General features: G+C 36.0%; 1 protein-coding gene across 1 annotated transcript in view; it reads right to left on the bottom strand.

Moving 5' to 3' along the window:
* KIAA0825 overlaps positions 1-13,384 on the bottom strand; it is a gene marked incomplete at its 3' end in the record, with an annotated part of 208,245 nt that overhangs the window by 140,148 nt on the left and 54,713 nt on the right. Inside the window, exons 9-11 of the mRNA XM_080362066.1 lie at positions 11,742-11,932; positions 8,413-8,595; positions 2,794-2,904 (exon numbers count right to left, since the gene is read on the bottom strand). Coding sequence (XP_080218192.1) covers positions 2,794-2,904; positions 8,413-8,595; positions 11,742-11,932 — 485 coding nt within the window. The remainder of the gene's footprint in view (positions 1-2,793; positions 2,905-8,412; positions 8,596-11,741; positions 11,933-13,384) is intronic.

Here is a 13,384-nt window from a genome sequence, read left to right as displayed (position 1 = left end):
GCTCTTGGCTCTTTAAGCCTCTTGCAAATTGAAATGTACAATGGTGTGACTCACTTGGAGGAAAAATAAAGTATAGCAGACATTCCCCACAGCCATGAAGATAGCACCAATAAATGCACCGAGAAGTTCTGTAATGTGCATATGGAGAGGCATATGTTCTGCCATCCTCGTAGCTCGGTACTAGTGAAAATACGACTAGCCTCACAGAAAGTGACAAAAGGTGAAGTACATATAAATATCACACATAAAAACGTTTGGTTTTGTACAGTAAAAGAGAAAAAAAAAGAACTCTGATTTGCAAATGGTATGATTATAATAAACCCCAAATGAAGCAAAGAACGCATCACAATTACCACTAAAGGAACTGTAATATAAATTATCAGTAATTATCTAGTTTTATAACCAACTATGGTATCTTGGTTAGTATCCAAGACATAAAAAAAGAGAAGCTCAACGATGAGTTCAAGATGTTATAACACAAATAAACACTAATTCGTGTTAATATTGATTAAGATGTTGAAGTCAAACAGGCAGAAGAAAACAGACTGTAGCCATTGTTAGGCATGAAAAATAATATAGTAAATCAGGTTAAATAATGAAATTGCGAACAAAATAATTTCAGGAAATGGCAAAACTGTATCTTGAAATATCAAGGTTAGGAAGAGAAAATACTTCATAGGTATACTTATGTCAAGTTAGAGTGTTCAGTTAAAAACTAGGTAGACACACCTGGGAGGTGAACAATGGCCTGTACTTCCAATTTTGTTACATGAATATGTATTTTTAGTAGATGCATGAAGTAAAAATATAAAACAATCCAGGAAAAGTTAGGAAGTTCTAAAAAAATAGTTTTCTGCACTATTTAAACATAATGTGTCTTGTTAATATTCTAAAAGCAATATTTCATGAAAGAAAAGCTTCTGTGACATAAATACACAGTGTAAAACCAATAACAAAGTTTGAACCTCAGAATATGTTTCTCAAATTGCTTCATTATATAGAGGGTCTTTCCTTGATTTTCCTGAGAAGCTGAAAGGTGTATTTTTAAAAGAAAATATTAAATATTTTACCAACATATTTCACTCATTATCAGTGGGACAGTTCACATGGCTTTATATATATGGACTGTCCCCACACAGGCACACTAATTGTATCTTCTCAGAGACGTGCTTTGTTTTGGACTCCACATTTTCCCATTTGGTGCTCAATGTTTATTTTCTCACCTTTCATCCATGGAAAATATGTAAATGCTGGAAAGCTCCGCAATAGTTTTCTGCTATTTATTCAAGACAAACCTGTCATAAATAGCATCATTAAATTGCTAATTCCCCCTCAAACAAGAGAAGCATGTCAGACTGAAAAGGTAGCAGGATTTCCTTTACATATTTCTACGCAGCAGAAAGTACTCACTTGTGAAGCCATCTTCCAAAACCCATAATATACAGTTTAATTTAAATTTTGAGTACTGGCCTTGGATTAGGACATCAAAAAGCTCCTTGTCTTTTTTATTTTGGTGCAGTGAGCCCTTAATAAAGTATAAATTTTCCCAGAAATAGAGTAGATCTCTCTTAAGTGATCATGCAGTCACTCCCTCTCCTGTATCCCTCTTCTCCTCTCCTTCTGCTCCACCCATGCATAACATAGAAAAACACCAACAAATTTCCTGGAAGCTCGAGGTAGACATCCCACAAACACACGATCTTCCAAGCTTTAGAAAACCTTAGATTACTATTTCAAGCAGAGAAAAGGACACATTCTGAATTCAACTGTTATTCAGGCTGTTTGGCGTTTGAGTTAGCCAACCACACAGTTGACTGTGGTTCAGAAGGAACCAGAGGCTCCAGGGAAGGAGATAATAGTTCTGTTGACATGTAGTGAAGGCTACGGAGAGAAATGAGCATGTTTTATGCAGTAAAGGGCAAAATCATAGGGAAGGTATCGTGATGTACAAGGTGCAAGACATTGCATGCACGAGGTAAGAGGTGATAAACCCACAGAACATTGGTCTTCAATAGGTCACCATAGGTCACCGCTCAAATGATAACGTATTCCTCAAAAATATAACAATACTTTCTCAAGAAACACAATAAGAACTCAAAAAAGCAGCTTTTCATGAAGATGGAGAGTGAAAATCTCTCAGGAAATAACTTCTGAAGAGGAGGAGGAGGTGAAGGGGTTAGGAGAGGATCTGCACTGGTGTGGCAGTGATTCAGGTTCAAAATTAGAAAGGGAATGACAGCACAGCTGGTAGCATATGTCTCATATGTATCTCGTCATTATATGCAGTGACACAGAAAAAAAAATTAAGCTTTTGCCTCTAATCATGCAGTAATCTCCCAAAAAATCAACTACGATCAAGCAGCATATTTTTCAATGAGTTATTTATATATCAGGCCTTTTTTTAAACTAGCAATCATAAACAGAGAGGCATACATTCTTTACCTCCCCTTTAATTATGTCTTTCAAAACAGCAACTGTGCTGAACTACATTATTGTCACTCTTTAATTAAAGCAAGAAAACCTAAACCTTACAGATATTCAAATATCAAACATAATTAATATACTAGCAAAAAGCTACACAGTGCACTGCTTTTAGTGTGACCTTTCTTATGGACTCCAAAAAGTGTAAAGAATAGATAACAGCAACGAATTTTAAAAAATACCTCTATTTTTTAAAAATCAGAATATTAATTAGACATTTATTCAGATATATTTTTTTAAATGTAACAGTATTTGATTAATGATGTTGACTATCTGGTGGTTCTTTTACAACAATCAATTTTTGACACTCACTTGAGTAAGGAAGAACAGGATGATGGTATGCAGAATAACCAGTGTAATGGATGGTAAAAGACTTTTGAAAAATCTTGAGGAAGATGTTCATCAGAATTGTCCAGAAATGTCCTGAAAGAAAACAAATACTTCTGAATTACATGGAAGACAGAAGATTGCTTTGGATCACCAGTACTGAATATGTATAAATAGAAGGCAGAAAATCCCTTAAGATAGATAATACTAATATATATACACGTACACATAATTGCAAATTTATTTAACTTATGTACTGTTAAAAATGTCATTCTTTATCTTATTTAGTTTCAGTCTTTGAAACTTGGTATCTAGCACTGTCAGTGCTGTTAAAAGCAGTGTTCTTGACTCCTAGGTAGCACATTTTCAAACTGCGATTGAAAATGCACTGAATAAGCAAATTGCTCTTCAGACATTTATTTCTACAGCTCTTTTCTTTCTGCATAATACATATTATCTATACTTTTATTATAATTGTAAGTAAAATACGTTTTGAAATAATTATAATGATTCTCTTTCGAATAACACGCAAGTAGATACAGACTTTGGATTGGACTGAACAAATATTTGAATCAGAAGCTGGACCTTCACCGGCTTCTGAGAAATAAAATACTGACTGAAAAAACGTTGTTTTCAAATCTAAGGACTACTGAAGAATTAGATAAGCTTGGTTTATGTAACTTTTGCATGACTTCTCTTACCTAAAGGATGTGAGAGGCAAAAATCAGATGTGTCCAATCCACTGATACTAAAAGTTGACTTTTTTTGTTAATTATTGATATTATACGACTAAAATATATATAATTATAAGAGAATGATTATAGATTTTAGTAATTTCCATTCATTATTATTTAATAATAAATAATAATAAATATTTCAGTATTTGTACAATTCTTCAGCAACCACTAGGATGCAACAGTGTGTGATAGGAATGGATGGATACCCCTTGGCCTCTTCTGTTTTTATTGTCATTTACACTGGATACAGTTCCAGCAGACAGGATAGAGTCTGTTACATCCATTAACCTTAATCAATTATCACTCCTTTTGCACTTAACTTTTCAGCTCACGTGGCTGTGATTTGTCCTCTTAATAACTTTCCTTCTCTGAAGCTTGTTTCTTTATGTATCACGGCTGGGATTTTCTAAGCTATATAAAGAAGATAACTACTTTTAAAAATGACACTTCTACAGAACTCATTTGTGACATATTTCCCTTACTTTCCGAAGTGATTCAATGACACTCCCAATTTTGAGCCAGTGCTCTTTCTATTGCAGTAAGAGTAGAAGGACATTTAAAAATACCTCAGGAAAAGACACGAGGACTTTCTTGGGACAAGAGAATCCTTTTACAAGACTTAAAAAAGCTGCTGCTACAACATGGAAACAGTGAGAGTGGATCTAAATACAGAATGGAAATGCATTGGAGTCTTCAGGAACTCCTGATTTAAAAGGTAAAATCTCCTCTTACAGTGTGCATTAATAGTATTTGTGTTTTGTCATTTAATTATTTTAAATTATTTTAAAACTATTTTTTCATGGCTGCATATATGTAATTAAGAAGTGTAGCTACAGTCTGTAATATACTATATAAAATGCTATACAGTCACTATCTGCCAACAAGACCCCACATGAAACACGAGAGAGAATTACACTTTTCAATGAGAAAGACAGGTGTAGAGCTTCTGAACTTCTACAAGAGATAGAATGATTTACTTGGAAATTAATTTTACTAATCAAACAAAATCAGTTGTAAGAATTTACTACAGTGTTCAAAATGACCTTGAGTAAGCAATATCTGAGCAGGATTAGCAAATCGTGAATTTGTGCTTCGTGAATTCACGAAAACCTGAAGATGAAAAATAAAGCTGACTCTAATATAGATAAAGGGACAACTTGAACTAGAAAATAATTATTTTAAAGACAACAATTTCAACATTGTGAGAAAACCGAAGGGAAAAATTTTATTGTCTCTCATCCTCTGAAATATTTTTCTTAATACAGCAAAGCATAGAACCATCCTCCTACAAGAAAGCATGATAAATACAGTTTTGGTAGAAATTGGATAAAAAAGACCACGTCTTATCTACTGATAGCGTTTGAACTGTTTGAGAGAATTCTGGGCTAAAGCAGCTTGTTAAGTGTGTTTCTTCACTGTCTCCTAAGGACAGACACAGGGTATACTACACTTTTGGACTTCGAGGCCTATAATGAAACCTCTACACAAATTTTCAAAGTGAGATGGAGATCACCTGGGGGCTCTAAAGGTTGTTTAAACATTACGATAACTTCAAACGCTATGAAAAAAATCAAGCATCTAAGGATAATACAACAATTCTGGTGCCAGTATTTCTCAGTGCCCACTGCTGGCTATGTAATTCTTGCCAGGAAAACCCAACTCTGTGCCAGACAGTTTAATTCAACTGCTCTTCTGACAGAAGTATAATAATAGCTAGTAGGAAATTTGTTTTGACTACGAGTTATGTTAAAGCAGCTGCCTATAGTCTCAAAGCAGTGGATAGCATCTGTGAAAGTATTTAATACCACAGCAAGATTCCAAGTGACGGTGGTTTTATTCTTCAGCAGAGTGTGACAAGGTGAGAATTGATCTTGTAAGCCTCAGTGCAGGTGTGAAAAAATGAGATGCCAACAAGATGCATCCTAATGGTATTTCCTTGTAGACTTTAAAGGATTTAGCTCTGTATATGGAATAAACATAGCTAAAAAGCAATTTCATGAATTATAACTCTCATATGTTAACATTTAGATTAATACTTTCAGTTTTCAAAATGGAATGGCAGGTATTTTTACCCAATAGACAGCGTTTTTATGAAAAGAACCTCTAAGTTCTCCTCTCAGCATTCAAGTCATTCACCTGATTTCTTGTTGAGAAAGTAACATATAATAATTCATAGTACCAAATCACAAAAATGCGCATCCACCTTACTCGTTACGATCTTCTCTAACAGAAAGGTTGTCACCAAGGAGGTTGGACTAGATGACCTCCAGCAGCCCTTTCCAACCAACACTTCTGTTATGCTAAAGTTACTTCAGGAAGGTCAGAGAGGGATGGAGGAAAATGAAGCACAGAAAAATAAGTATTAAAAACTGATGACTCGAGACACACAGGTGAGTTTGGGACCAGGCCTAAGTAACCTTGTCCTACAAAAGAGAAACTCTAAGTGATAGCAGAATGCACAATGTTTGATCACAACATTAGGAAGGAGGAAGGCTATGCCAGAATCACTTCATTTGAAGTTAAGTATGTTATTAATGTTTCAACACCCCTACGATTTTGTTGCATTTCAACAACATAATAAAGAATCTTGAATAATTTTAATTCCCTGGAAACAATAGTTAATACAGCCTCTCTAGCAACTTGGAAATGAGCCAGTCCTATTATTAGACAACTCCTGGAAAACAATGTTCTGTCATCACCACTTTTATGATTACACAAAACTTTCCTAAGCAGTCTAAAGATTAATTTAAATCTAGTCCCTGCAGGGAAATCTACTAGTACCAAAAGAGAGCATGATAGATTTAAAAGAAAAATCTTCATTTCACTTGCAGTTAATTTTACCAAAGTTCATAAAGATATAGAGCCAAGCTAACAGATGGAAATGTTGACTGTACAGATATAATTCTAAAGAGAACTGATGAAGGATTAGTATTCCTTTAAAATCAAGCACAACGTCTAAATTTGTTAGTGATACATTCTTAAGAGGATGAACTACGCACAACTCAGTAAATAATGGATCTAAGAATTCAACATAAAATTCAGTATATGAAAGTGTAGCCAAATGGATATAGTCATTCAAGAAGCTAATTTGGTAAATCTGGTTTTCCTCTGTATTCTGGACACTGGGTTGGGTTACCTGACAAATATTGGCTGTAATGAAACATACCGTATAAAATAACTGTTTTAAGACAGGAGTTTCACAGGTTTTGAAAAACAAAGTTCTGAATACACACTTCACGAAAAGTATATTTTTTCACTTACTGAAAAACACGCATCATCTCTCTAACAATGTTTTTTAGCGTATTATTTTTGTAACTATATAACAAAATATGACATTTTTTTATATTCTTAAACAAAGCTGCCAGATTTTGGTTATGATTTGCAGAGCACTTTCTAGTAAATTAAATGAGCTGCTACATCCCGCATATGTCAAGTTTCTGATCTCTAGAAAAGTAAATTAGGATACTGAAATTTCTATGCCTAAATATGAAACCTATATGACCAAGTTGTTAATCTGTGGTATTTTACACAAAATACAAAATATGCTGCCCCACTCCCTCCATTGGCACTTTGTTCTGAAACTCAGTGACTTCTCAATTTGTGTACACTTTTCACTGCTCCAGACACAGATAGATCTGTAAGCAACACGGGTAGCTGGAGGAGACTAGAATAGCTAAAAGGAACAGATTATACTATATATTTATTTTAGTCCACCATTCTAAAGGCTTTCATAAAGAAAAGGTGAAACGTCCAAGTTTACAGCAGAACCAGTCAAAGACACCACAATGTCCATTCCTGCCTCCACTGCTATTGCCACGGCAGGGCTACCGAACCCGTCCATGAGTCATCTTCTTAATTGCTATTTTTTTCATGAATCTGCATTGCATAAGATCAAATATCCAGTCACGATCCGCTTTTGCATGTTCCTCAGAGCCTACAACATTAAAATAAGCCCATGAATGACAAAAAAATATTTAAAGAAGCTTAAATGGAAGAGGTCTCCACCCTCCTCTTTGTATCACTAGTATTACCCAAAATATTTTTATCTAGAGTAATAAAGTAAAAGCCAGCTGAACAGGATTTGGCTTTCTTAGTTTTGGGTTTTGTTGTCGTTTTGATTTGTGATATCACTTTGTATTTTCTCTTACACCCAATTTGCAGCAGAATGCTTAGCATGAAAAAGAAATCAAAGACTTAGTGCAAGTGCAAGTAGCGTGACAGAATTTTGTAATGATGGGCATTCTATACTCTTTTAAACTATGTTTAATATTTTTGAAGCATACTGGTCATGTAAACAGATGACCATTTCGGTAAATGATCTTTAAATTCCAGTACTTATAGAATTATTATGGGATGGCGGCAGAACATTCTGATTTACCTAGAAGCTGAAGGTAGATAAATCTGACCAAGGAAGATGATGAAAAGTTTTCAATTGTATGAGTGACTAAGTCCTAGAAAACCTTACCAAAGGCTTTGGTACCATAATAGTAAATGTTTTTAAACCATTTCTAACAAGATGTGTCCTAAATGAACAGTAAATTGCAAATTAGGGACAGTAATTACTCATGAAATTCTACTGTTCGCATTACAGAGGAAATCAAATCAGACATTCACTATGGTCTACGTTATCACCAGAGAAAAAATGTACAGTATGGAAGTTCGATCCAGATCTCAGTAGATATCATGGGGCTTTAGGTAAGATCATAAAGATAAGTTCAAGACCAAGTAAGGAAGTAGTCAAAGGTTATAAAAATGTGTCAACACTACGCATTGCATTAGTATTTCAACACAATTATTCACCTTGTAGATCTATCCATATAAGCTCAAGAAACAAGTTATTGCAAACTGAACATTGTTTGATACTCACTCATACAAATTCTTCAGTGGTGAAGTTAAAATAGCCAGCACAGAGAGCAGACTATTGCAGTGGCTGTGTATTGTATAGATCTTGAGATCCTTGTCTTCGTGTGGATTCAGAAACTCCTGCACAGAGCTACAAACTGACCAGAGCATCTCTTCAGTGGACATCAATATTGCTGCAATATCAATTCTGTAGGGAAAACAAACAAACAAACAGACAAAAAATCCAAAACTCATCACTTTGGACATCAGGATAGTGGTAAATTTCAGTTAAATAGAGTGTCCCTCTGACAACAGAAAATACAAACAACATAGCATGGATTTCAAATTTTACCTTCTACCAGTGGTGTAGGAATTCTGAATCCAGTACACCACAGAAATCCAGTGCTTGCCCAAAAAGTTGTTATTGAAACTAGGTAAAAGGATAATGCTACTAGACGGGAACAACTTACCTTCTAAACTACAACTAGATAAGATTAAATTTATTCTTCTTTATGGCAATGTGTAATTAGAATGTACACACTATTTTCAAATCCTGATGGAGGAAAAAAGCCTGACATGTGAGCTAAACCTTCAATTCTCAAAACTTTAGCTGCACCATGTTATGATGTGGAACGTTTCTGAGTCAGTAATCTGTTGCCTCTCGATATCAGCTGGCAGAGCATCGGGGTCATTGGCCTAAACAACAGCAAGAACCCAAACTATCACTAGCTGCATCTAGCAGGCACCCAGTCACTAGCGGTGTCCCCCAGAGGTCAGTGTTGAGTCCAGTCCTGTTTAACGTCTTTATTGACGATTCAGATGAGGGGATTGAGACCATCATCAGCAAATTTGCTGATGACACCAAGTTGGGAGGGAGTGTGGAGCTGCTGGAAGGCAGGAGGCTCTGCAGAGGGATCTGGATAGACTGGAACAATGGGCTGATTCCAATGGGATGAAGTTCAACAAGGCCAAGTGCCGGGTCCTGCACTTTGGCCACAACAACCCCCTGCAGCTCCAGGCTGGGCACAGAGTGGCTGGAGAGCAGCCAGGCAGAAAGGGACCTGGGGGACTAATGGACAGGAAGCTCAACAGGAGCCACCAGTGTGCCCAGGTGGCCAAGAAGGCCAATGGTGTCCTGTCCTGTATCCAAACCAGCGTGGTCAGCAGGACAAGGGCAGTGACCCTTCCCCTGTGCTCTGCACTGGGGAGGCCACACCTGGAGTGTTGTGGTCAGTTCTGGAACCCTCAGCTCAGGAAAGAGATTGAAGTGCTGGAGCGGGTCCAGAGAAGAGCAACAAGACTGGGGAAGGGACTGGAGCACAAGCCCTATGGGGAGAGGCTGAGGGAGCTGGGCTTGTTTAGTCTGGAGAAGAGGAGGCTCAGAGCTGAGCTCAGCACTCTCTAGAACTACCTGAAGGGCAGTTCCAGCCAGGTGGGGATTGGGCTCTTCTCCCAGGCATCAGCAATAGGACAAGGGGCCATGGGCTTCAACTCTGCCAGGGGAAACTGAGGCTGGAGATTAGAAAGCAATTCTGTGCAGAGAGTGGTCAGGCATTGGAATGGCTGCCCAGGGAGGTGCTGGACTCACCGGCCCTGCAGGTTTTTAAACTGAGATAGGACATGGCACTTAGTGCCATGATCTGGTCAGTGAACTGGAGTTGGACCAAGGGTTGGACTGGATGATCTCTGAGGTCTTTTCCAATCCACTCCATTCTGTGATTCTGTGATTATCTCACAGGACTTCACTGACATACAACAGAGAGGAAACAGGTGGATAACACAAAATATGTGGCAGGTATGAGGTTGGATTGAAAAAAGTATCTAAGTACCTAAAATCAATGGGTGCCTATGCAATGATCTGCACTTTTAAGCATCATCTTATTTGGGGGAAATCTAGGCAAATGCACATTAACAGACATCTGTCTGTATTACAGATCAGATCTCTAACATTTTAAGGACCATTGGGAGATAAGATCCCCCCTCAAAGTACAGTGTTATTAAAAAAAAATTAAAACTTCTGTAACAAAAATATATTAAATTATGTTACTTTTATTGTTGTTGTTGTTGTGGGCATGACTGCATAATTCAATTCATCTACTGACAAATTTGGGAATCACCTTATTAAATAAAATAGCTTCTCTACAAAATGACAATGTAAAAAGTTCCTTACTCAGGATGTTGAAGCAAATTCCTACAGAATTGACCAATACTACATTTAAGAAATACTGTATCAATACATATTCTTCATATTTCAGGGCAATATTTTTTTTTCCAGGAAATGTCTAGGAAAGTTTCCAGGAAACCTGTCTGTACCTGAAGATATAGAAGAGCCTAATCATGGTACATTAGTGCAGGAATAGAGCATACAAACAGGTATTTGATATGTAGAATGTAACTTTGTTTTTTTTTCTCATCTATTCAAAAAATGTTTACTTGTGTGAATTTCTTAAGCTTCCATGACACTGCTCCTTTTCATAACAAGAGTTATGATGACCACACATATCTCTTAGCTCACACAGGACGTATCTTTACTGAGTGTCTCCCATCTCCTACAAATGATGGGTCTTAAGTTTTTAACTTCCATGGCCACCATGGACTGTGTCACATTCAAAATCTAAACAGAGGACCATATTCATATAGAAAACGTATATAGCAAAGGGGCAGGATGAGAAATAGGCTGATTTCTTCAGTCAAACAAGAAATTGGTTAGGAAGAGAAAGGGCAGAAAGGGTAGGGTCAGCTTTGACCTGGAGACACGTGCTTTAGTATTTCTTAGAGAGAGTCTTCTGTCAAAACATAAGAATCTCAATTAGGAGAACTTGCGGCTTCACATTTCCTAAAATGACAGAAGAAGGGATAGCCCCTTTTTCCTCCCTCCTTCTGTACCACCGGTTTTATTCATGCAAATCTTTTTATGTGACCTCATAGCTCTTTCACTTGAGAAGCCCTAAGAAAACCCAAATTCTATCGGAACACATGGACTTTTCTTCAGCAATCAATGGCGCGATTACTAATCCTGATGCTGCCATTTCTACCCATGTTTTCAGTCGCATCATGACTCCTCAACACACTGTTCATTATGACACTTCCACACCATTCAAGCAGTTTATGGAACAATTTCACCAAGAACTCCAAGGAGGTCTTTGATTCTGCCTACTTTAGTATATGACTACCAAATATACTTAAATATACAAAATGTATTGAATTGAAATGAACATTAAAATACATAAGTTGTGTCTACCACCTCTGCTGTGTTCATTAAAATTTAAATTTGAATAAAAGCAGTGCATAACAGAAAAATAAGATTTACTTATTCTATCCATTTAAAGTGTGCATTAAATATACAACCGTTACCTGATTTGTGGCGTTCTCTTGTAACTGGGGCAGGCCTGACAGTATCTGGAGGACAGCATAGCCAAAGATTGCTCTAGAACATCTGTAAGAATCTCCTGGGCTTTCTTGGGAGGTAGAATAGTCCATAGATCGTGATGAAGAGCAGCGCAGAAGTAATGCCACATCTGGATGGAGAATGAGCATCTTTCTCCCTATCAAAACCACCACACATTGTTAATAAAAACACACCTTCCAAAATGTAATTTATTTCCTATAGGTCTAAGTGTTTAAATCTGAAAGAAAATAGCCAAAGAGTTTCAGGCACATGATGACTGAAAAACGGTTCTTGACAAGATGTGAAACATCTCTATGAGCAAGGAAACGTGTTCCATCTCAGTTACAAAACAAGAGTTTTGCCACAAAAAGAATCTCCACAGCATTTCACCTCTTTCAGCCCTAATTAACCTGTTCTCAAAACCCATAGTGTTATAGGCCTAGTTTAAAAACATATACAGTATTCTGTACTCACTAGAATAGTCAGATTACTTTAATATAACAATTTGTCCTCAAAAGAAAATAATTACTTATATTACTTGAGCATACAAATTTCTCCAGATTCAAACTTGTCACATCTGACTGTGATTATGAAACTTTATTAAACAAGATGTTTCACAAAGATGGACCCAATATGAAATCACTGTATCTCCAAAATCAGGTCCATTTCTTTGAAACATCCTGTATATAATGGATACACAATAAGAGCAGAAAACAAAAGCAAACAACTGAACAATTTGATAGTAAGACATGCCCAGAATTTTTTAGTAAGATTTTTTTTTTTTAATTGTATAATGGTTACTTAATGAAACTAAACATTTTTTGGGAAGAAAACAGCACTAGTATTAATATTTCATTATCTATACAGAACTTCCCCAATAGGACACAGAGATAAAATCAGAAAGTCAAAATCGTAGCAGTTGATCCATAATTTTTCTAAGAAGTTTATAGTTCAAATCGTATTTAAATATTTTAACTAATAGCTATTCAGAAAATACTATTATGATTGAGCTACATCAGAACAAAGACTTGAATCTTCACTTCCCACATTCCAATGCAGTTAAGAAATATTTTAAGAATTTTTTTATATTTTAGCTTTATCAGAAATATAAAACAACCCCACGATCTTTAAAATACTGTAAGAGTTTGATAGACATTCTCTAATAATAATAAGAAAAAATAATCTGGCTTCTTTTTAAACACACCATATTAGCGGATTACTAGAAGTTGTCATTATTCAGTATTTCTCTGACATAATATTTGAAGTGTATTTTAGATTAAAAAGTGGTAAATTATAACAACAAACAAAAGTACCAAACTTGTGACCACTGCTCTAGTAATTAAAGTTATGATTGGTGAAGGTATATATAAAATCTTATTTAGAAAAACAAAACATGTAACCCCTAAAACAAACAAAAAACCCCACGAAACCCACAAACAAAAACAACCCCAAGCAAACAAAAACCAAACCAAACAAAAACCACCAACAGCCAAACTCATGCAATTTTCCAAGTTTCACTAATGCAGAAGAGAAAAATGTAATAAAGGTAAGTTTCAAATGAAACTTACATGCCTAATTTTCTTCATTTATAAAATTATTATCATCTTAG

The sequence above is a fragment of the Nesoenas mayeri genome, assembly GCF_963082525.1.
Source record: "Nesoenas mayeri genome assembly, chromosome: Z".
Lineage (NCBI taxonomy): Eukaryota > Metazoa > Chordata > Aves > Columbiformes > Columbidae > Nesoenas > Nesoenas mayeri.
The sequence above is the reverse complement of the archived record's forward strand: the minus strand, read 5'-3'. Positions and strand labels throughout refer to the sequence as shown.